The 22,156-nt window shown below is 49.0% G+C and overlaps 4 protein-coding genes across 4 annotated transcripts; 2 read left to right on the top strand and 2 right to left on the bottom strand.

The window, feature by feature from the left end:
- Positions 1 to 2,323: 2,323 nt before the first annotated feature.
- SOWAHD (sosondowah ankyrin repeat domain family member D) lies at positions 2,324 to 5,169 on the top strand. Its single transcript, XM_014954976.1, has one exon. The coding sequence runs from the start codon at positions 2,405 to 2,407 to the stop codon at positions 3,419 to 3,421; it is 1,017 nt and encodes a 338-aa protein (XP_014810462.1). The 5' UTR covers positions 2,324 to 2,404; the 3' UTR covers positions 3,422 to 5,169.
- Positions 5,170 to 8,272: 3,103 nt separating this feature from the next.
- RPL39 (ribosomal protein L39) lies at positions 8,273 to 10,968 on the bottom strand (the record flags this gene model as incomplete). The annotated part of the gene is made up of 3 exons (XM_014954918.1): positions 8,273 to 8,620; positions 10,260 to 10,363; positions 10,630 to 10,968. Coding segments are annotated over 3 exons (492 nt in total), but the record flags the coding sequence as incomplete, so codon positions are not given.
- Positions 10,969 to 11,070: 102 nt separating this feature from the next.
- On the bottom strand, positions 11,071 to 18,863 carry UPF3B (UPF3 regulator of nonsense transcripts homolog B (yeast)). The gene is made up of 10 exons (XM_014955206.1): positions 18,569 to 18,863; positions 18,316 to 18,422; positions 18,091 to 18,197; positions 16,515 to 16,613; positions 16,048 to 16,158; positions 15,316 to 15,359; positions 14,427 to 14,615; positions 13,780 to 13,931; positions 12,758 to 13,070; positions 11,071 to 11,873 (listed from the first exon to the last, which is right to left on the bottom strand). The coding sequence occupies exons 1-10, from the start codon at positions 18,752 to 18,754 to the stop codon at positions 11,727 to 11,729; spliced, it is 1,455 nt and encodes a 484-aa protein (XP_014810692.1). The 5' UTR covers positions 18,755 to 18,863; the 3' UTR covers positions 11,071 to 11,726.
- Positions 18,864 to 18,892: 29 nt separating this feature from the next.
- Positions 18,893 to 19,737, top strand: NDUFA1 (NADH:ubiquinone oxidoreductase subunit A1). The gene is made up of 3 exons (XM_014955207.1): positions 18,893 to 19,096; positions 19,352 to 19,441; positions 19,643 to 19,737. The coding sequence occupies exons 1-3, from the start codon at positions 18,995 to 18,997 to the stop codon at positions 19,661 to 19,663; spliced, it is 213 nt and encodes a 70-aa protein (XP_014810693.1). The 5' UTR covers positions 18,893 to 18,994; the 3' UTR covers positions 19,664 to 19,737.
- The last annotated feature ends 2,419 nt before the right edge of the window (positions 19,738 to 22,156 follow it).

Below are 22,156 nucleotides of genomic sequence, written 5' to 3' on the forward strand. Positions count from 1 at the left end.
TGTGGCGGGCGCGAGTCGCGGCGCGCGGAGGGGACCGGGGCGGGAGAGCTCCCGGGTGGCGGCTCCGCAGCCCCCACCAGGCCCGCGGGTTGCCCGCCACCGCCGCCTCCCCCGGCGCCTTCCCGTCCCCAGCACGGCGATAGGTCCCCCCGCGGTGACTCCTCCGGGCAGGCCCAGGGGGAGACTGTGGCCCCGCTGGTAACGGGGCCGCACGCCCGGGCAAGGCTAGGGCAGAGCCGTGCAGCGCGGAGGCTATGGTGGGGTCTGTGCTTTGCACGTAAGGGGGTCCCAGGCTGGGTCAGCCCCTTGCTGTTTGAAATAAAATGTCTGCGTCGTTTGCGTGCTTTCCCTCAGGCCCGTGGGGAGGGCTGATGCTCACCGGGCAGCCCCGTGGATGGCGGCTGGGCCCGGTGCTCCTCCAGTGGCAGCACAGCCCCTGGCCCGGCGGGCAGCAGCTGGATAAACACATCTTGAGGGTGTAGCTGGTGCCACTTGGGTTTCCCTCCATTTGATGCCAGCCCGAGCATCAAAGAAAGGCTGGGAGAGAGGAAACTCGCAGCAGATCGCTCTCCCAGCCCCTAGGACCCCCGACTAGAGCCCCCCAAAGTTAACACCCTGTTTTAGCCCATCAGAGCCCACCAGTGCAACCAGTCCCTGATGCAGGCATGACCAGGGTGGCCCCAAATGGGTGCTTTGCTTTGCGCCGCTGGTGCCCTCATTCCTCATTTCCCTCCTTGTTTTCCCCAGCTGCTGCCCAACAAGTGTTTTAAACCGTTCCCAGGATCCCATGGCTCTGTGGGTCAAGTCCTCTGCCTCCCTGAGCCCACAGAAGCCACCAACAGCCTGTGACAAAACCAGGCAGTGTCCGAAAGGGAGCAAGGGGACAATTATGTTTTCACCACCAGTTGTTTGGGCTTTATGGGATGACGCCAGCTCCGCAGGCATCCCAGAAAAACTGGTCCAAGAGGTTGGAGAAAGGCAAAGTTCCCTCAAGGGCTGACGACCAGCCCAGGGGAGGGCTAAAGCTGAGGAAAGGAAAAGGGTAGAAAGGACTGGTGTGGCTTTTAGCGGCCTGACCAGCTGCAAAACCACCTGGTGACAGTTCAGCCATGCTATGGGAGTCTGAGGAGTCATGGATAAGAAAGCCCTGGGGAGAAACAGCACTGGGGGCTTATGGGGCAGAGGAGTTTGTACTGATTCCTGACAAAATTAGGGTACAAGCTGCTGGTGGCTGCAGCTGCCAACAGCGCCAGGCATGGGGCCTTGCTGGGAAGTGAAACACAGCAAGAGAGGAAGGCCAAAACGGCACCAGGCTGAAACACTGGGTGGCAAAGGGACCCAAACCACTGCCCTGGGCTGTGTCTCCCTGACAGGAGAGACCTGCTGGCCACTGGGAAAGCAGCCCCTCGGGCTGTAACCTCAGCCTTCCCGAGCACAGCACCAAGGAGAAACATTGCAATAGTGGGGGGCAATCTAGGGGGGGGCATGTGTAAGGCAGGTGCCTCAGCAAGGCACTGTGGGGCTTTGGGGCACTGCTGGGGCCAGCAGCAGCGTCCCTGGGACCAGTGTTACAGATTTACACACACAGCAGGGTCTGACCCTAGGATCCTGCTGAGAATGCCAAATCCGAGTGAATGTTTCCAATTAGTCTTTCATTAGTTTTTTGTTTACAGCTCACACTGGCTGCCTCCGGAGAGGGATCCCTACCCCAATTCATGCCTCTCAGTTACACCCATTCCACCCATCACCCCATCCCCAAGTCCAACCACTGCTAATTCTGCTCAGTGGTCTCTTGGTTTCTTACTGGTTTTCACTGTGGCTGGGCTGGCCGCCTTCTGAAGTTACTTCATTCTCTTGGAATTGCCTCCTTGGTCCTCATCTTCTTCATTCCACGGAATTCAGGGAGTTCTTTGTTAGCAGTTTTATTGAAAGTTTACGCTTGGTCAGCTCTTGCAGCCTAAGGCTTCAGCTACTTTATCTGCTCGCGCTAGGCCACCAATGCTAAACAAGACTATTCAAAGAGGAGTACAGTTAATCAAATTTCTTCTATAACACCAGCATCGGGCTGCCCAGGCCCCCCCGCCTCTACCCGCCCCGGTGGCCCCGCACGCCCGCTCTCCCTTTGTGACGCCAAGGGCCAGCAGGGGAGGGGGGCAGACACCCCGTGGCCACGGCCGCTCCTGACGCCGGCGGCAGCCACAACGTGACCAAAGGTCGCCTGCACCGCCCCGGCAGTGCGACAGCGCCGTGGATCCGCCGCCGTGCCCGGTGTGCCCTCCCGCCGCGCAGAGTTGGTTCCTCCTTCGCCTAACCCCGGGGCAGGAAGCGTGGGGTGAGAGCTGGGGAGGGCGGGCTGCGCCTGCTGGGGACCGGGTGGCCGGCCAGCCCCACGGGAGGCACCGCCATGGCCCGGCAGGAGCAGGAGAAGGAGCCAGGCTCGGCAGAGCACAGAGTAGCTGGCATCGCCCAGACGTTCACCTTCCTGGAAGCCTCCCAGCCTCAAGTGAGAAGCCTGGCCCGCAAGTCCCATCTCTGGCCAGCCGCTGCGGAGAGCAGGGAGCATTTCCACCCACTGCAGAAGATGGACACCACCAGAAGCCTCAGCCGGGGCAGCCAGGGCCTGGGGAGCTGGGGTAGGACTGCGGGCAAGCTGTCCTTTGGCTCTGGCAGTACCCGGCGGAAGGAGCTGAAGGAAATCCTCCTGCAGTGCAATAGCCCTGGCAGCACCAAGCGCTTTTCCACCGTTCAGAAGACATCTAACAGCAGCAGCGTCCTTGCAGGACCACAACAAGAACAGAAGCCTGAGCAGAGCCCTGAGGTACTGTCCCTTGCCCTTGATCCCCTGGAGCATGAGTGGCTGCTGACGGTAGCCCAGGGCGACGCAGACAACATTGTCCGGCTGCTGGACCTGGACCCCAGCCTGCTGACCAGGAGAGACTTTGTGACTGGCTTCACCGCTCTCCACTGGCTTGCCAAGCACGGCCACCATGAGCGCTTCATCCAGGTCATCTCCCATGCCCAGAAGATGGGCTATCCTGTCAACGTGAACATCCCCACAGCCAGCGGTGGGCTCACCCCCCTGCACCTGGCTGCCCTGCAGGGACATGAGCTGCTCATCAAAGTGCTGGTGGGAGCCTATGGGGCGGACACCAGCTGCAGGGACCACAACGGGCGCAAGGCTTGGCAGTACCTGAGGGCAGACACCTCCAGGGAGCTGAAGGAGCTGGCGGGGGCCTTGGAGGAGGACTTGGTCCAGCTGTGCTCTCACAACACCAACAACAACTGTAAGTCATCCAGAGAGGCCAGGGCAGGGCGGGACTGCGTGGACTCTGGGGCCGAGGGGAAAGCCCAGCGCTCCTGGAGCCTGTCGACCCTCCGAGGCTTTGTCAGACAGGCGTTCAATTTCTTCCAAGAGCGCTGAAGCTCCCCCGGCCCATTCACCTGCAAACCCGTGCTGAATAGCAGCCGGATGAGCCTGAAGGGAGCTGGGAACTTGGCGAGGGTCAGCACTCAAAATCCTGGCCAAGTGGGGATTAACCCCCTGCATGGGGGCACCACGGCCACCCCAGGTCTCCTGTGGTCTTTTGGGGCTGTGCTGGTGTGAGTGTGCGGGCAACCATGGCCATCGGGAGCACCACTTGGAGCCAGCCCTTCCAAAAACCCACCTGGCTGTCCACCGGGTGGACATTTGGGCTGCCTATCCCTGGCTATCGGCATGTGACAGCAATTGGTTAAGCAGCAACCCAGCGACTTGGTTCTCCCACCTATAAAACAAGGATGTCGGCACTGCTCTGGCTCCCAGCAAGGCTGTGAGGTTGGGCTGGTCATGGCGCCTTGGGTGCCTGGAGAGAGATGCTGGCAGAATATAATTAAATATTTCATAACCATACTCTGGAGATGCCAGAGGCCTGGCAATGGGCTGATGATGGAGAAGAAACTATGGCTTCAGAAATAACCCCCCCAACACTTTTTTATGTACGCTTCTCTGCTGGCAGAGAGAGTGGGTACAGACAAGCGGACCGAGCTGCAAACGCTTTCCAGCCCCCTGTGAGACCTCAGGGTCTCTGCTGCATGTGCCTCCTCTGGGTTCCTGTGTTTTTTATGATAGATAAAGTGGTTTCTCAGTAAAGCAAGAGCTGGAATGCCTGGTTTGCCACAGGCGGCTGGGCCCGGAGAAGACTTTGTAAGTGCAAGACAAGTCCCCCTGGCAGCCCTTCCCTAGGGACCCCCATCCAGGGGAGCCTGAGAGCCTCAGCCCCACTGGGGATGGAGGAAGCAGGAGGGACACTGGGTAGCATGCGGTGGCTCCTGCATGGGCTGGAGTCCAGCTGCAGTGCTGGAAAGATGATTCATTGCTCAAAACCCTGGGAAAGGTATGAAGACTGTGAGATTATCTTTGTTGCTGTTGAGGTCACACTCAAAAATGAAACTCTCAAGAAACATCCCTACAGCAGTATAATCCCACGTGTATGTACTGGCAACTGAATGAAAAGGACAAAGCCTCTGCTCGCCTGCTTGTGTTTTGTTCACCAAATGGAGCTCTGCCCAGCTGATTTCAACTTGCTTTTCACGTTCTCAAAGGCCAGGGCTGCTTCAAAATGTCTTCAGAAAAACAAGGGCCCCTTCCTCTTTTTCATCATCATGAGACCATTTCTGCCCCCTTAAATAGCAGTCCCGTTTGAGAAGTGACTCAGACAGCAACCAGGGAGTTTCTGTTCCCCATCGCAGAGCAGCAGCCCTTGCGGAGACACCTCACGTTGGAGGGGAGTTGTGGTTTCTTTCCAGCTGCCTTTCTGGGGGTCTGCAGAGGTGACCAGGGGACTTGAGATGACCTCTGGCCCGGCTGCGTGGGTGAATTTGCACCTTGATGCAGAAAGAGAAATACCTCGGGGCAACTTGAGCCTTTGGGTTTCACAGACCCTGAGCAAACCTCATTTATATTCAGATTGTGCTCTGAAATGCTGCTCAGAAACAGGAATAACCCAGTCTGCAGCGGATGATACATGGAAGAACAGCCTCCAGATGAGTGGATAGTGATCAAGTGCCTGGATAGTTCCCAGACTAGGTGACTGGGTGGACAGATAGATGTGTCTGAACACCTTTTTAATGACTGAGGTCAGCAGCGGAGACATACAAAATACACTGGGAATGGATTTAATGCCTGATCTACACTGGTTTTGTAATGTTTTAACTCTAATAAATTAAATATTATGGCAACATAGCTCCTTCCAGAACTTCTTTGGCTACATCCAGGCCGCAGGACAGCTGGCTGGCTTCTAAGAAGTCAGGTCACACCAGCACAAACTCCATGAAAAGCACTGAGGTAAAAGAAAACCCCACTTGCCATCTTTAGTTCTGGTAACCAAAGAGCTGCTGATGAAAGGTGGGTGCATGTCAGATGAAAGAAATACTTTTTGACCTATTAGCCCTCTGCCACCCTTTGGCAGCAGCCTGCTGTTGGGAACAGGGGGCGGGATGGCTCTTACATCCTCCTCTGAGTAAGACACAGAGTAAACAGTGCAGTTAGTGAGAATGCCATTGAAGGAGCCGTTTCCTTGGCATTTGTACCTTAGTCAGGCTCCACCAGGAAACCCAGGCTTCAATGTTCTGTTTAATTGGCAGATGCTACACTTAAATATGACTAACTGATTTTTAGTACTTTCCTTGACAGATAACCAAAACCCCCTAAAGGCAGATTTCCCCCCACCACTTGGTCGTGGGTTTGGAGCTGTATTCTGCTCCGAGGCATATTAGGCAGGCACTTCAGAGGAAGCAAAACCAGAGTCCTGCTTCTCTGGGTGGTGTTACAACATACTCATCAACACCACCCCCTGCCCTGCAAGGGTTCCTCTCCACAGAGCAAAAAAAGGATCTTCTTCACGTCGCAGTACCCTTTCTGCTACTGTACGTTGTTTTTGCCCCAGACACCACGCCATTGCCAGCCACCCACCCCTCTGGCTCACCCATACCTCCAGAGGAAGAGTTGGTTTGGAAATAAAGATGCATCTAAAAACATTCCTCAGGTATACAATCAGCTCTAACTTTGCTTCTCACTCAGAAAAAAAAAAAAAAAACATACACAGCAAAATTAATGGACTAGAATATCCAAATTATTTAGAATTTTTTTTTCCTTAACTGATCTGCTGCTGTCTCAATTATTGTGTGTTAGGCCAGTTCTGCAGAGATCCTGGATCCCCTCTGCAACTCTCACAGGGAAGGAGAGGGCAAAGAGAGCTGCCACAGGAACAACAGAAATCACTCAAACCCAGGGATATCTGTGTTGGTTAAGGTTCTGCAGAAGATTGATTTTAACCCAATTTTAATTTGTACTAAATTTACTCCATGTTATCCCTTAATATCCAATTTGAAAAGCAGATTCAGTCAAATAGGGAAAAATAATATAAGGGGTTATTTTCCAAAGCAGCGCCTTTGTAGAAGCTGCTTCCATCTAATAAAAATAGCACAGTAATGACTGCAATAGGGAGACTATCTAATAAATAGTAATAAATAGTTCAATCTATTGCTCAGGAAAGCTTTCCCGCAAATGCCATGGAGAAAACTCTCTCCATTCTCAAGTCCATAAAATTACTTTTTTCCTCCTCAGCCAGGTCCTCATCAACACAGTTAAGGAGGAACTCTGGCATCAGTGGCAATGGGGAGAGGCAGGGGGTGGTTCGCAGGGCTCCAAGGCTGATCTTCCCTCCTCAGCAATGCTGTTATTCCCTAAACTCTTGCTTCAACAAAAAGAGTACAGAAGATGTTTTAAAAAAACATTGGGGTAAAAGTGTTTGCAGCACATGGGCCTCTGTTGAAACATCTCTGGCAATGCTGTTTGCTGCCTTCCTGTTGCAGTGACTTACTGCTTCCCCCTGACATGAAGTAGAAGCTAGACTCTTATAGGACAGGAAAAGATGCTAGAAGATACTGCTGAAGGGTCCTGAAGTTGGTAAAAATCCCAGCCTTGCTCTCCTGCCTCAAAGAAACCTCCAGCACACCTCAGGAGGGAGGGATTGTCATGAGCTTTGAGAGGTGTGTGTTAGTTATGCATTGACGCGTGCTTGGCATATGCTGCTGCCCACCATTATTTGCTACAAATTGTAACCCGAAGGAGATAAATCTATTTACCTTCAACATGAAAAGCAGCAACACAGGTGTGGCAGCCTGAAGCTTCCTCAGGAAGCTGCCACCCAGGAACTGAGCCACCACAGCAGGTGGAACCCAGACAACGGCACCTTCGCAGCCCGCAGCCTCAGGATGGGCTTTGCCGCAGCCACATCCGAGAAGGGGCCGGCACCTTCAGCTATTTCCCGCTGACCAGAGCGCCTGTCCCAGGGCTGCACTGGGGAAGGGAAAGGAGCAGCAGCCACGCAGGACTCGGTGCTGAGACACAGCCTCCTCTCCTCCACACCCCTGCAGTAAACAGGTGGTTTCACAGGCCCCAGAGGGACAAGTCAGCATCAGGGAGCTTTAGTGTGGACTACTCTGAGCAGTTTAATCCCTTCTTTCTTCTCTCCCCTTTTTGAAATAGCTGCTAACTCTTCCTTGGAGCAACATCTTGAGTTACTACCTTTCCGCTGAGAATGTTTTAAGTTAAGCTGCACCTGTGGCTGGCATCAAGCCCAACACAGAGCTCCAAACTCAGAAAAATTATTGCATATTCTAGGAAACATGCAGGTATTATGTACTACTGTAAGAGTATTGCATTCTGTAGGACATAAATCTATCCACTGCCCTTGCTGTATTCTTCCCTTTTCTCCTCCTTTCCTACCTCCCAAATGCAACTTTCATCTGATGATTCCACCACACCAACTCCCCAGCCAGGATCTTTGCCCCAGGCTCCAAGGGCTCCCTGCCCCATGTCCAGGGCTCCTGCCGCTGCAGGTGTATGGCCCAGACCCATCTTTAACAAATTCTGACACTGCTGCTTATTTTTCTTAGTAGCATTTCATAAATCTACCAGAAATGTAATCCAGAGTCTTCCCTGGGGTTAAGTAGTAAGAGGCTGACAATCCAGAGTTACTGTAGCCATAAGGGTCTACGGATCAGTAAGTGAAATCTGCCTTTTTCAAACCTATCTCTAAAAGAGTTTTTTGGTCTCACAGGTGTACAGTAAGTGAAATGGAAGACACAGCCTATCCTGTCTGAAAACAGCTGACAAGGTTTCTCACACTGAAATTATATTCCAGTAATGTTATGCATTATGTTAGTAATGTTAGTTTTTACTCTCTATTACTATCCCACCATATATATATATGAAATGATTTCAACCAAGTCATTCAGGTCCGTATTTATTAGTAATCCTGTACACTGTCAATACCCATGATGGTGATGGAAAGAAAGAACACTAATAGAACACAGTCTTTATGTTTCAGATGCAAATTAGTTCAAGATTTTCCCAGTTAACATCAATAACCCAGACCAGCTTATAAAAAAATATCCACAACCAAAACATTGGGGATTACAGTCCAGCGCTACAGAAGGAAGCACGTAGGGGTCACCAAACAGCGTACGGGTGTATCCATCTGACGCAGAAAGACAAGTGTTATTAGAGTTCCCAGGAGACAGTCTCTCTTACAAGCCCAGTTTGGTCCTTCTCCAGTGTCTCCTTTTGGAGTTGTACCTAAGACAAAAGCAGTGTAAATTAGCAAAGTGCACACACACACATTTGAAGATCCAGGCGGACTGAAACCACCTTGTATCAGCTCAACAGTAAAGGACTGAAATCTTTCTTACATGTTATCGTGGCAACCTGCCAACAATAATTAGCTGTGTACTTATTTTTTTAAACTTCCTTCACTCATTAACCAACTAGCACATTATTGCAACAGAATCTAAACCTCCAAGAGGTAAAGATGCCTGCGGAAATGTGTCAGCACTGGTGTGTAAGTATCCTACCTCCTCTGTTGGAGACAAGACCTGTGATCTTGTATTGATTGTCCAATGACAATGAAAACTACCTCTTGAATGTAGTTCAGGGTCTGAGACAAAAAGTATCATTTTTGTTCAAAATACAAAAGCAGAGCAGCATACAAAAAAGGCCCTCTTCCAGGAAAATATATTAGCTTATGAGTATGTACTTGTAAGTGCTAAGAACAAACGGTTTCAGCACCGTACAGATGAAACCAAGACAGCATTAGCAGAGTTACTCTCAGCAGGGAAATGGCAGTACTCCCACAGAATGAAGCACTGTAATTGCAGCCTGCTTTACCACAGTTTGCATAAAACTCAGCACCGAGGTACTGAAGTGCCACAAGACAAAAATTCATTATTTTGCCCCACGATGAAGTACTCCAAAGTACTGCTAAAACAGAACCCTGTTGTAAGCTGGTATCTGGAAGACAAGAATACAGACTGGTGCACACACCACTGATTTTTCCTAGAAAGATTTAAGTTAGAAGTAACAGAAAGAAAGCCTGGCAACTGTGCTGTTCCTCTGCCTGAGCCAGCCACTGCTTCTATCACTCTCCTCACTACTTAGGACAAAAAACTGTCCGGGAGAAAGAACCCTGTTCCCTTAAATAGTCTAGAGACAGGAACATGAGAGATAAAAAGCGAGCTGTGCAGTGTGAGTGACCAAACTATACTGGCTGAAGGTTTTAAAACAGGGCTCAGATACGCACTGCCTTCTGTACACCTCACACTTACCTAGTATTCTACAGTTACATTTTCCTAAATGTAAAACTTGAAAACAAACACTATAGGCAAACAAAAAGGAACTGCTGCATAATTCTGAGGTGACATACCAAGGATCTGATACTGTCGATTTTACCTCCCATACATCCAACAAGCCTTTTGCTCCCTTACACACCACCTTCTGTATCTCAGAACACCCACACTCTGTAAGATGCTGTTCCTTGAAAAGGCAGGAATGCAGAGGGGCAGCTCGGAGAGAGGGAAAAGGTCTTGGGAAGGGGAACGTCTGAAGCAGAGATAGTACCAGAATACAAACTCTGCAATCAATTATCCACACATACAGTTAACACTTTGACTTTACACGTGTCATTACTGGACACCCGTTGATGGCTGCAGAGCACCGGAACGGCCTGAATTGCTACGGAAGGCAACGGCGCGGGAGCCCCACACATAGGGGCCGCCGCTATCCGGTGGAGCCGGTCTCTGCGCCCGTACGGCGGTGGCGGCCACAAAACTGCAATTTTCTTGCATAAACGCTTTTTTTTTTTTTTTTTACACAATCAGCTTCCAACCCCGCAGCCGGCCTCAGGCCGCAGCTCCTCCCAGGCCGGCGCCGGTCTCGTTACCTGATCTTATTGCCCGTCTTCATGCGAATCCACTGCGGGATGGGCCGGTTCTGCTTCTGCTTCTTAGCGAGGAAGCGCTTAATCTTGAACGTCTTGTGGGACGACTGAAAGAGAGAGCAGCAGTTAGCGCGGCGGGGCGGGCCCGCTCCAGCCGCACCGCCGGAGCTCGGCAGAGCCAGGCACCGGCACCGCCCCCGCGGTGAGGCGGCGGCTGGGCCGCAAGGCCTCGGCCAGCCGGGAAACGCGAAAACCGCACCCGGAGCCCTCCCGCCCCGCGCCGCCTGCCCGCCGGGAACCCCAAACCAGCCCGCGGCGGGGAGAGGGCTCAGGGTGTCGCGTCCCGGCGGGGGATGGCGGCCGATGGTCTCACCATGGCGCGGAGCTGCCCGGCGTCCCGGCGATGGCGGCGGCGGAAGAGACGGAAGGGGCGGGGGGGGACCGAGACGGGAGCGGCGCGGGCTCGGCGGGGCACAGTGCCCCCTGGCGGCCCGGGGGACCCGCCCCGGCGCAGGCGGTGCTGAGTGAGGGACGAGGGCGGCGGCTCGAGTTTCTGCGAGTTTATTGGTTTTAGTACAAAATAGCTATGGCTAAAGTTCGCTAGCTTAGGAGGAGCTGCTACTGGTGAAGTCTCTTTCCGGGCTGTAAAACAATACTTCAGGTGATGAGGGAAGAGGAAGCAGTACCAAGAGGGCAGGAGTGAGGAAACATTTCAGACTCTAAAGTAAAGGGAGAATGCTGGAAAAGAACAGGATGCTCAAACCAGCTACATTTGATTAAAAATAAGCATTTCAACGTAGGTAGACTTTACATGAGAATTTTTCAAGAAGTATCCAATATTAAGCCAGCTTATTCATACACTCCAACTCAGTTACTTTATGCGAGAACCTCTGGAGAGGAAGGTCTCTCCCTCCCTGACACCACCACTCTAAGGCCAGACGTTCTCCTCTTCACGTGCCAGAGGGCTCCTCTGCACCAGCACCTCAACAGCCCCCGCCTGCGTACCTGTCTCCGTGCCAGACTGACATATTTAGCTACCTTTGCACCACACAGCAACGCCTGCGTTAACTCCGGCCAACTTGAAGCTCACTCTGCTGCTGAAGCACGTCACAGACTGGCTCCGATCACCTCACAGTAAAGCTCTGGCTCTAGATCCAGGTGTCATCTCCTCCTGACCGCATGACTCATTTATTATCATACTTAAGGCCATAAAGTCTTTCTACTTTGCAAAGATTCTCTTCTCTGTTGTAGTTAGATGCTGGGAAAATAAACTCAAATAACTGAAAATACAATGAGAACACATTTCAAATTCCGAATCTACAACTGAGGTTCTTTAACCAGAAACATCCAACAGCACAATGCCCCCTTTTCTTCCTGTGTTCCTTCTTCGCTTCGAAGGCACTTCTGGATTGCGTAGTACATGCTCTTTGGCTGCACAGACAGTCAGAACACATAAGGCTTGCATGCTAGTCACTCCTCCTCCTTCGCATTACTGGTCTCACTCTCTGGCTTCTTCTCCACCCCCTGCTCTGCAGGCTTCCCAGCACTCTCTTCATACTGACACAGTCTGCTTCGGCTTCGGGCTCCTGGCTGGTACAGCTGCATTGCTGGGCGATCCTGAAATAAATCAAAACTATTTAGACTCTTTCATAGCCCCATGCTATCATGGTTATTATGGCATCAGTGTAATTTAGAAATGGCTCAAACTTTTCAAGGTATTCTAAGTTAAATTATTCCACCATGGTGGCAAACGTAACTTCAACTGTCTCAAATCAAGGTTGTCTCTGTCATAAGGCAACATCCCTGTTCAAGCCACAGAGAACATTGCACAAAGCTGAAGTTATTTGTAAAGAGTTTCCTTTGAGTTATTTGTAAAAAGTTTCCTCTTGAGACAAGTTCAGTTCACCCTCTCAGAATACAGGCCAATTTCAAAGCTTCTTCAAAACCCTGAGTTTCATTTGAACCTGATAATGCCTTAAGTGACACAGAAAACTTGCACACTGATGCTGCAAAAACAGATTTGCAGAGTATATAAAACTAAAGACATTATTTCTTCAGTCTGCAGGCCCTCTTCTGTCACATTCTGCATGCATCAGTCTTGTCCCTGTTTTGGAGGGACTGTTCAATCCCACTCCCACTTTGAGATGTATTTTCAGGCATCTATACCATCAGCAAAGATAAAGGTACATTACTGATGCTCTACTGACACCTTAAAGATACAGCCTATGGCATCAGTAAGCACACAAAAAGGGATCAGTGTCTTTACAATTTAGCCCATGGTATCTCGACTTAATTCCTATTTAGTGACAAGAAACATTAGTTTAGCAAATTTAGTGGACAAACTAAGTGGGCAAACTTTCCAGCAATGGCAGAGTTTGTCACTAGAACAGGGAGAAGTTTCAACAGAGAAACCACATGGTTCTTTCCTTGAAGTGCTTTTGTCCTAAAACCCACAAACTGGTCCCTATGAATCAACACATGAATTTAAAGAAATCCAGCACCTTGTTTCTGATACGATCCCTCTTAATTGTATCCTCTTTTTTATCGTCTTTGGTTACTTTCTCAGATTTGTCCGTGCTGCTGGTAAAGTCTGTAAGATCACTTTTCTTTCCCTTTTCTCTGAGTAAGTCTCTCTCCTTTTTCACCTCTTCCTCTTTTCTTCTAAAAACCTTCTCTTTCTCAAAGCGTTCTTTCTGCCTCCGACGCTCCTCTTCTTGGCGTCTCAGTTTCTCCCTCTGTGCTCTCTCATATTCTCTGTCTCTTTCAAAATCTCTATCTCGGTCCCTGTAGTCCTTTACACACTCATCTTCTGATCTGTATGAAAACAAAACTGAAAATGAAGCTCAAAAGATTCATCAAATAGAGCTGGGAGATCAATGTAATACTGGTGTAAATGTGCAACACGAAGACGACAGAGTGGAAGGTTCTAGGGAGCTTTTGGGAAGCTGTAATAACCTGAGTCATGCACGACAACCAGAGATGATGCTGACTGCTAGCATTTCCTAGCCTTCTACTCACATCGCTGGCCGAGTCTCCTCTGGCTTTGGAAAACACCTGAATTTCTCTGTCTCATCTCTATTTCTCACATGGCGGAACTGAACCTTGGACAGAGCACAGAGCTGCTGAGAATGACACTTTCCACTTTGACCGTCTACAAGACTTAAAGGGACTACTAACTGGAGTATAGCTCTCCTCTTGCCATGGCTATAATTCTCTCATTGCAAGGACAGTGCTTGCAGCCTGCTGCAGGTCACCTACACATGGGCTTCTTTTGCAGACTTCCTACAGTGAGTTGCAAAAATATCAAACTTTGTTCACTGGTGAAGAACTGACAGGTCATTCACACAGCTTTCTGTAATCACAGGGATGTGAACCGCACAGAGAATACATCCCATGCCTTATATCAGAAAAATAATTCGAAAGGAATTTCAAAATGTGATCATGGCAGAGCAGCCCAAGCCTCGGTATGATCAGGAAACAAGTTATATATACATATATATATTTATAGCAAGTACTAGAATACTTTTTTGCCTTCTCTTCTTTTGTCTCCCCATCAGATCGTTTGGCAGATGCACTACTCGCATTTTTTTCCTCCCTCAGAGTCTCTTTTTCCAGTTTCTTGGATTTTTCTTTTCTCTCCAAGTCTTTTTCATCTTTTTCAGGCTTCTTAAGTAGCTACAAAGAAAACAGAAGTCTCAACTAAAAAGCTCACTCTAATACATATTGTCTGGCACAACACCGAAATTGCATCAAAGGAACCATAGTCCAGTAAGAAATAAACATTAAAGTAATGTTACTGCAAGTTACAGTATTTCTAAAAGCTGGAGTGTATGAGTAAGCATAACCCATAGAGCAAACTAGGATTTTTCTCCTAAAACAGACCATTTTAGAAGGCTTAAAAATAGTCTCCATTCCATAGTGAATTCACGATTCCGTTTACCACGGCATGTACAACAGTCACATGACAACAGCTTTAAATAGTACTATGAAGCATTACAGCATGTAAACCTTTACAATGCCTAACATTGAATATTACAAAAAAGTGGCAATTTACTAACATCGAACTCATGTGATTCTTCACACAATACTCAAAGCACATTTTAAGAGACTGATATACAAATAATAGGGGAAAGGGAGTGTAACAGTTTATAATAAAGAACTGTTCTAGACCTTAATCTTTGGTTCATCTTTTGATCTGTCTCTTTCTTTTTCTGGGCATCTGTCTACTTTCTTCAGTTTTTCTGCTTCTTTTCTCTTCCTTCTCTCCTCCTCTTTCCATTTTCTTCTTTCTTCTTCTCTTTGTCTTTTTCTTTCCAATTCTCTTCTCCTCCTCTCCTCTCTTTTTTCTTCCCTCAGTCTCTGTGCATGTAAAAACAAAGAGAAATAGTACGTTTCCACACTAGAAAATACTGCTTTAAACCCAACAACATACCCTGCCACAAAGTGGTAAAGTATTTCATCACCAAATAACTCACCTCAAAACCATCCCTATTTTAAAAGGGCAAAAGAAAGAAAGAAAAGTCCCAATATCTCTGTTGTTCTGTTGTGAATCTGAACACATTACAGCAGCATTTCAGGTTTTTGCCTTGTTCATAAGCCTTGATTTGTACTGTCTTAAAAAAAAAACAAACCAAAAAACCCCAAACACAACACTAGGCCTCGGCCTTTATCATTTTAATTTTAATTGGATCTGCCCCATCTGTGATTTTTTCCATTGCTAAAAGCTAAAATGAGACTATGTGCTAGGAAAAAGATCATCTACAGCAACTTCAGCCACAACTGCATTAAAAAGGAAAGCATTAAAATGGGATCTGGTTTGGCAGTGCCACAGAGATGTTTAGCTGCAACCAGAGTGCACAAAAAGCACCACCTTTTCTACAAAGGCCAGCGTTCTAATAGTTTGTGTGATCCAGATATTAACAAGGAAACTTGGGTCAAAAGCTTCTTCAAAATAAAGGGCAGAAATATATCAAGATACACATTGCTATATTCACAACTATGCTTTAAATGAGCAAGTTATACTTGCAAGCAACAAGAAGATTCAGGAGATAGGTCTTACCTGTTTATTTTTCAAGAAGTTCAATAAAGGAGTAGTCTTTTTAGCTAAAGAACATATAAAAACAAATGTAAACCATTTACATTATCCAATACTGCAATACCTACAACAAAACCCTATGTGAAACAAAGAAGCCTTCTGGATTATCCAGCCTATCTCCTCTCACATACAGCACTACAGCAGTAAAACAAGTATTTCAATCCTATCTCTGAACAGTGGCAGCTGTTAGGATTCTAGAAACTTCTTTAGGACACTAAAAAAAAATATCCAGTACCCCTATCTGTAAAGGGATATTCACTTTGCATTAAGCTTCTCCCAGATTCTCTCACTTTCAAAGAGACACCTGTAACATGCTTTAAAAGAGCATTATGGTCATTTTTGTGATATTTTACCCAACCACAATATCTTTTATCTTCACTCACAGCATTTTGCATTAAACATCACTGCATCTCGCTGAAATGCAGTCACTCCACATCCTAGTCTGGCTAACAAACATCTGGTTAGCAATTTAAAACGGGAAGGAAAGTTATCATATAAAACTTAGAGAAGAATTCAGAGCATGGGAGCAAAATAAAAAACACTGAATAATATTAGCCTAAAGGTTTATCAAATACCACGCAAGCACACAAAAGAATTCAGCCTCCTCCAGGTTGAGAAATCACAGCTTCAAATTACACCACATACATTTTTTTTGTGCTCTAGGAAAATGTAACTCCAGTACACAGATTTCCATACCTATTAGCTCTTTGTTTCTTGCCTCTATTTCCTCCAACAAAGTTTCAGGAGTGGAAGTTAATTTTTCATCATCTGCACTGTAGCTTTCCAAAAACTTCTTGTACTCTGGATCTATGGGGGTGGAAAAAAAAAAAAAAAGGAAAGAAAAAAAGAGAGATCTACTGTAGTATGAAAAGAATTTGCATTGTGCACTGCTGGAAGTTTGGGTTAGATTTGCCTAAGTTGTGTTGTTTGTATGTCACCTTTTCGATAGCTGGCAGCTCTTAAATGAGCTGCTGCCTTATGTTTGTCTAGGACAATCATATTTAACAGACTGGCATCTGACAAAGCAGTGCTAATAAGATTCACATGTAATTAAGCAAACATTCTATTGGTAAACTTCAGTGTCACAGTAAAAGCATTATACTCAAATTACTGCTAGGACTTTGAAGTCTACACATGCAAAACAAACTAGATAGCTGTTATACCATCTTCTATAGTTCCAGTTTTGGCATCCTTTTTCTTACTCTTCTTTTTTGCAGCTTTTTGGAAAGGTGCAAACTCTACTATGGCAGCATATTCCTGACCTGTTAAGAGAAGAGGGCAAAATATATTAAAATAAATATGAAACAGATATAAAAGAGAGTATACTGTCCATGTCTAAAGCAGGAAGATAACCCTCACAAGAAATACGCAATACTAGAAGAGACTATTTGGAAAGCATAAAAAGATTCCTTGTATTTTGAAAGCTATTTAATAAAAATATTTTAGAGACAGCAGAATTCATGAACTAAACACTCTCACCATGTTAACAAAACAGCAAACTCAGACTCACAACAAGGAGTAAATACTAGATTTAAGACTGCCCATAACTGTCAGTTTGGCCACCTCAGCTACACCACACCATGTAATATCCTCATCTTACAGACTATGCATTCCTTGTGCAAGTAGAAGAGAATATTTTAAGTTAATGTAACTGAGGCAAATCTCACTTTTTGGCAAAATAAATAGAATGCAACATTACAGGTAGGCTTTAAAGTTTTATCTTTGGACTGCTGTTGGGTATGGCAAGTACATAGTGTAATGAGTGTGCTGTTACACTGCAAACCAGCTTATTTAAAAGACCTAGGTGTTATTAGAACCTTGTCATGCAACCCTCCTAAATAAGGAAGAATCTTGTGGACAGAACTTTGTGTCACATAAAAAACCTGGCTGGCTGAAGAACACAAGTACTTGAAACAAAGTTCAAGGAGAAACCCTTAGCCTTGTGAAGCCAACAGGAAGACTCTTGATAAAGCTTTTGCTAAATACGTAAATTTAAGGTCTACCAATGAGAGATTTTTAGTGCTACCCCCAACGTAAGCAATTTTGCAATACAAAATTTAAGAACATGAGATGTACTGAATATCTAACAAGCATTTTGAAAAAAGATAAGTGACAACTATGTATTTGGATGTTTAACCAATGAATTAAACAAAATATTTGTTTCCTACAGATGAAGGACCCCAGAGAGCAATCACTTTCACAACTCAAGACCTGCCAAGAACAAACTGTTCGTTTTACTGAATCAAAATGACTCACACAGTTGTAAACCAAACCAAGCAATAATCTGATTAAAAACTGACCAAAAAATAAGTCACACTGCTGGAGGCCTACAGAACAGGTGAGGAGAGTCACTGAGAGCAGCATCAATAACCTCAGCTTCATTTAGTTTAGACAGCAACGTCACCTACTCACTTTCACTTTCCAGACTTTATACTTGGGCATGACAATGCAAGTATTAACTTCAGTAACACAGCAACTGGTTTTATATTGATACCACTATTACCTTGATGCACACTTAACTGGGCTTTACACACAACATAAAAAAAAAAATCAATTTAGAAACATACAAAATCAATTCAGATTAGTTGCCACAAAGCATAAGGCGTTTTCTTTGAAATACTGCACTAAAAACAAACAAACCACAAATGGCACTTTAGGCTGCTCACACCTGTCCCTCTAAAACTTCTGAAGTTGAAGAACACCACGCACACCCGGAACAGCCAGACGCCGTTCACTTGCCTTTGTGATCGACAAACACATAGCCGTCAAAGCGATCCCTGAAGAGGACTATGTCTTCCTGGTTTTTAAAGTTGATGTAGGCTCTCGAGAACATGTGAGGGTACAAGCTGCAGGGAGACAAGGCCGAGAGAAGCGGGCTGACCCGGGGGCCGGCACCTCGCGGGGCCCGGCTGGCGGCAGCTCCCAGGAGGCAGCCCCCCGGGGCGGGGGTCCCGGCGGCCCTACCTGGAGTCATTGGCGAAGAACTCGAAGTAGTCGTGCTCGGGCAGGGGCTGGAGGTGCTCCTCCAGCTGCTCCTTCGTCAGGCTGGGCGGCAGCCTCCGGATCACCACCTACGGCACGGCGGGCAGGGCGGTTAGGGCGACCCCGGCACCGCACCGCACCGCGCCCCCGCCAACGGCCGCCCCCCAACGGCCGCCGCGCGAGGCCCGTTACCGCGGGCGGGGCGGGCCCGCACCGAGCGGCGCGCAGGCCCCACCTTGCTGAGCGTCTCCTTCTTGTCCTTGGGCCGCTCCAGGCGGTCGAGCTCGGCGGCGCTGCCGCCACCGCCGCCACTCCTTCCGTCCGTGACGGTGGCGGTCCCCGTCCCCAGCAGGGCCCCCGGCCCGGCAGCGGGCCCACCGCGCCGCTCCTTAGGCCTGGCGTTTTCCTTGTCCTCCTTCATCCCGGGCCGCCGGACAGCCCCGCCCCGCCCAGCCCGCCCATTGGCCGCAGCGCCTCTGCGCGACTGCGCCGTAAAGGGCCACGAACCGCGCCCTCCACCCAGGCCTTTCCCCCCGCACACCCCGGACTACAACCCCCGGCGTGCACCGCGCCGCGCGGGGCAGGCCGGGAGTGCCCGCAGGCAGGCCGGGGCGGCGGTGAGGGCAGTGCAGTCGGCGCGGCACCGGAGCGGAGCAGCGGGATGTGGTACGAGATCCTGCCTGGCATGGCCATCATGGGCATCTGCCTCTCCATCCCCGGCCTCTCCACCGTCTTCATGCACCGCTTGTGCAACGGCGGCAAGGTCAGCGCGGGGCCGGGCGACCGGGCCTACCCCCTCCCACCTCCACCCGCGGCGGCCCGGGATCCCGGGGCACCGCTTCCCCCCAGCCCCCTCGTTCCCCCTGGAACCCCTTCCTTCCGCCTCTCCGCTTCCCTCAGGACATCTCCCCTCCGAGATCCCCGTTCCCCTCGGGACCCCCCTTCCCTCCGAACCCCTTCCCTCCGAGATCCCCCACTTCCCCGGGGTTGTGACAGGCAGCGCCGCCTGTGCCCGCAGGAGAAGCGGATCGCCCGCTACCCCTACCAGTGGACCCTGATGGAACGAGACCGGCGGCTGTCGGGTGTCAACAAGTACTACGTCTCCAAGGCAGGTGCCGGGGGCACGGGGCAGGTAGCGCCGGGAGGGGAGCAGGAGCCCCGAGCTCGGGGCTCCCACGGCCTCCGTGGTGGGCACCAGCAGCTTGGGTACTTACAAAGCATAGTGGGGGAAACTGCCTGGTCAGTTACACACTCTTGCAAGTTAGTGACAAGAACGGTGCAGATACAGCTGTTACTTTTTCTTTTTCAGGGTCTGGAGAACATAGACTAAGGTGGCGGCACTTTGAAGAATCCAGTATCTATATAAAATGATTTAACTCTTTAATAAAGATATACATGTATTCAGCCCTTGTATCTGTGTTGCTGTGGTGGGCTGACCCTGGCTGGATGCCTCTCTGCACTCCTCAGCTGGACAGAGGAGAGAATATAACAACAGGCTCACGGGTTGACACAGGGCAGGGACATCACTCAGCAATTACCATCATGGGCAAAACAGACTCAGCTCGGGGAAACTAGTTTAACTTTTTACCAATCAAATCAGAGTAATGAGAAAAAACAAAAACTGAAACAAATTGCCAAACACTTACCCCACACCACTCCCTTCTTTCCGTGCTCACCTTCACTCCTGATTTCTCTGCCTCTTCCCCAAAGCGGCACAGGGGGACAGGGAATGGGGTTTGGGGTCAGTTCATCACATGTCTCTGCTGCTCCTTCCTCCTCAAGGAGAGGACTCTCACACTCTTCCTCGTTCCAGTGTGGAGTTCCTCCCATGGGAGATAGTCCTTCGGGAACAGAAGGGGTCCCCTGCGGGGTCACAAGATTACCAGCAAACCTGCTCCAGCATGGGCTCCTCTTTCCACAGGGCTACAGGTCCTGCCAGCAGCCTGCTCCATTGCGGGCTTCCTACAGGGTCACAGCCTCCTTTGGGCATCCCTCTGCCTTGGGTGTGGGTTCCTCCATGGGCTGCAGGTGGATCTCTGCTCTGCCACGGACCTCCATGGGCTGCAGGGTGACAGCCTGCCTCATCATGGTCTTCACCACAGGCTGCAGGGGAATCTCTGCTCTGGTGCCTGGAGCATTTCCTGCCCCTTCTTCTTCACTATCCTTGGTGTCTGCAGAGGTGCTCCTCTCACATCTTCTCACTCCTCTCTCCAGCTGCAATTGCTGTTGTGCAGCAACTTCAACTTTTTCCCCTTCTTAGCTATGTTATCCCAGAGGTGCTACCACCATTGCTGATGGGCTCAGCCTTGGCCAGCAGCAGCTCCATCTTGGTGCCAGTTGTCATTGGGTCTCTCGGACGTTGGGGAAGCTTCTGGCATCTTCTCACAGAAGCCACCCCTGTAGTCCCCCCACTACCAAACCCTTGCCACACAAACCCAATACAGTTGTGTATAAGCTTTGGACAGAATTGTTTTCCTCACTTTATGCACTGTGATATACACTACACAGGTGTCTGTGGGCAAGAAAAGGAATGCCAAGAGGACAACTGCAAAACTACCATTATGGATGCATCTGTGATAATAAGTACTAGCGAGATGCAGAAAGACACCTATTTTTGCACTCGCTTCTGCTGACCTGCAGCTCCCCGTAGGGACCCTGCTGACTGCGCAGCAGCGTGAGAACAGCCAGCGTCACCTGCAGCTTGTGACTCTCCCCTCCCAGCACACTAGCGTTCAGCAGTTTTAACTTGCAGCCAAAACTTGCCTCTGCTACATCCTAAATCTGCTATAAACAATGTCTCTTGCTCATCTGCTTGTTAAAGTACGGCCAATAGGAGGAGGAAATGAAGACCTTGTGTCAATAGTGTTAATACCAATTGACTGTGGAACAACCACAAATAACAACAGAGAGTCAACAAGGGGCAAAGGTAAACAGAGGGGGGAAAAAACCCCCAATAAACAAACAAACAAACCAAAAATCAGAGAAATTTCTGAGAAATTTCCAGGCCCATGACTGGAAAGTCATGCCTACTCAGCTGGGCAGAGTCTACTTGAAAGAGCTGCCAGGCTGGCAGCAAAATAGCCTTTTACTGTTCCACAGCCAGTGGGAACTGAGGATGCCCAGCTGCACCAGGAGTTGTTTTCAGCTGATTGTAACCAAGTCTGTTTCTCTGCTCTACCCAGAGAATTTGTAATATAATTCCCTCTATTTCCTTGTAGACATACTGAAAAAGTGATAATATTGCATAAAAAGAGAACACACTGATGTAAACAGAATTCTTCTGGATTTACATCAGAATGAATAACAGCAACTTCAGACACAGAAATTTGCATCTGAATGTTCAGATCTGATGCCAGATCACAGGGACTACGACCTACAGTTTGCTCATTTATTCCTCTAGTGGCTGAATCCTTTTAACACCCCCTTGTCACCCTGGAAGAGCAGTCGCTGGGAATTCAGCACGCTGTGCTCTGCTAAAACATCTCTGGTCTCTCTCAGTGTCTGTGGTCCTTTCCCCCTTGAAGGGCTCTGTGTCCCAAGAGCTGGTGTGCAGAGCCTGCAGCACCTCTGTGCCACGGGCCGGGCTGAGACTGTGTGTGGCAGAACACAGACCAAGAGCTGGTTTAGTTCCCAAATCGTTGAGACTGGCAGAAACTTGACAAAAAGAGAACCTGGCAGGATCCCACATGATTCTATGATCTGCTTTCCTGCTCAGCCCGTCTTCCCCTTCCAGAAGACTATGGCTGCTGAGGAGGAATTTCCCCAGGATCCCTGCTCCAAAGGGGCCCTGCAGTCCCCCATCCATAACCCCCCCCCCCCCCCC

The sequence above is a fragment of the Calidris pugnax genome, unplaced genomic scaffold, assembly GCF_001431845.1.
Source record: "Calidris pugnax isolate Ruff unplaced genomic scaffold, ASM143184v1 scaffold38, whole genome shotgun sequence".
NCBI classification, from domain to species: Eukaryota; Metazoa; Chordata; class Aves; order Charadriiformes; family Scolopacidae; genus Calidris; species Calidris pugnax.

Coding starts and splice junctions, on each gene's coding strand:
- SOWAHD (XM_014954976.1), top strand. CDS start 2,405: ATGGCCCGGCAGGAGCAGGAGAAGGAGCCAGGCTCGGCAGAGCACAGA.
- NDUFA1 (XM_014955207.1), top strand. CDS start 18,995: ATGTGGTACGAGATCCTGCCTGGCATGGCCATCATGGGCATCTGCCTC. Junction 19,097..19,351: donor GCTTGTGCAACGGCGGCAAG/GTCAGCGCGGGG, acceptor CTGTGCCCGCAG/GAGAAGCGGATCGCCCGCTA. Junction 19,442..19,642: donor ACAAGTACTACGTCTCCAAG/GCAGGTGCCGGG, acceptor TTTCTTTTTCAG/GGTCTGGAGAACATAGACTA.
- UPF3B (XM_014955206.1), bottom strand. CDS start 18,754: ATGAAGGAGGACAAGGAAAACGCCAGGCCTAAGGAGCGGCGCGGTGGG. Junction 18,423..18,568: donor AGAAGGAGACGCTCAGCAAG/GTGGGGCCTGCG, acceptor GCCGTGCCGTAG/GTGGTGATCCGGAGGCTGCC. Junction 14,616..15,315: donor ACTTCTTGAAAAATAAACAG/GTAAGACCTATC, acceptor TTACATGCACAG/AGACTGAGGGAAGAAAAAAG.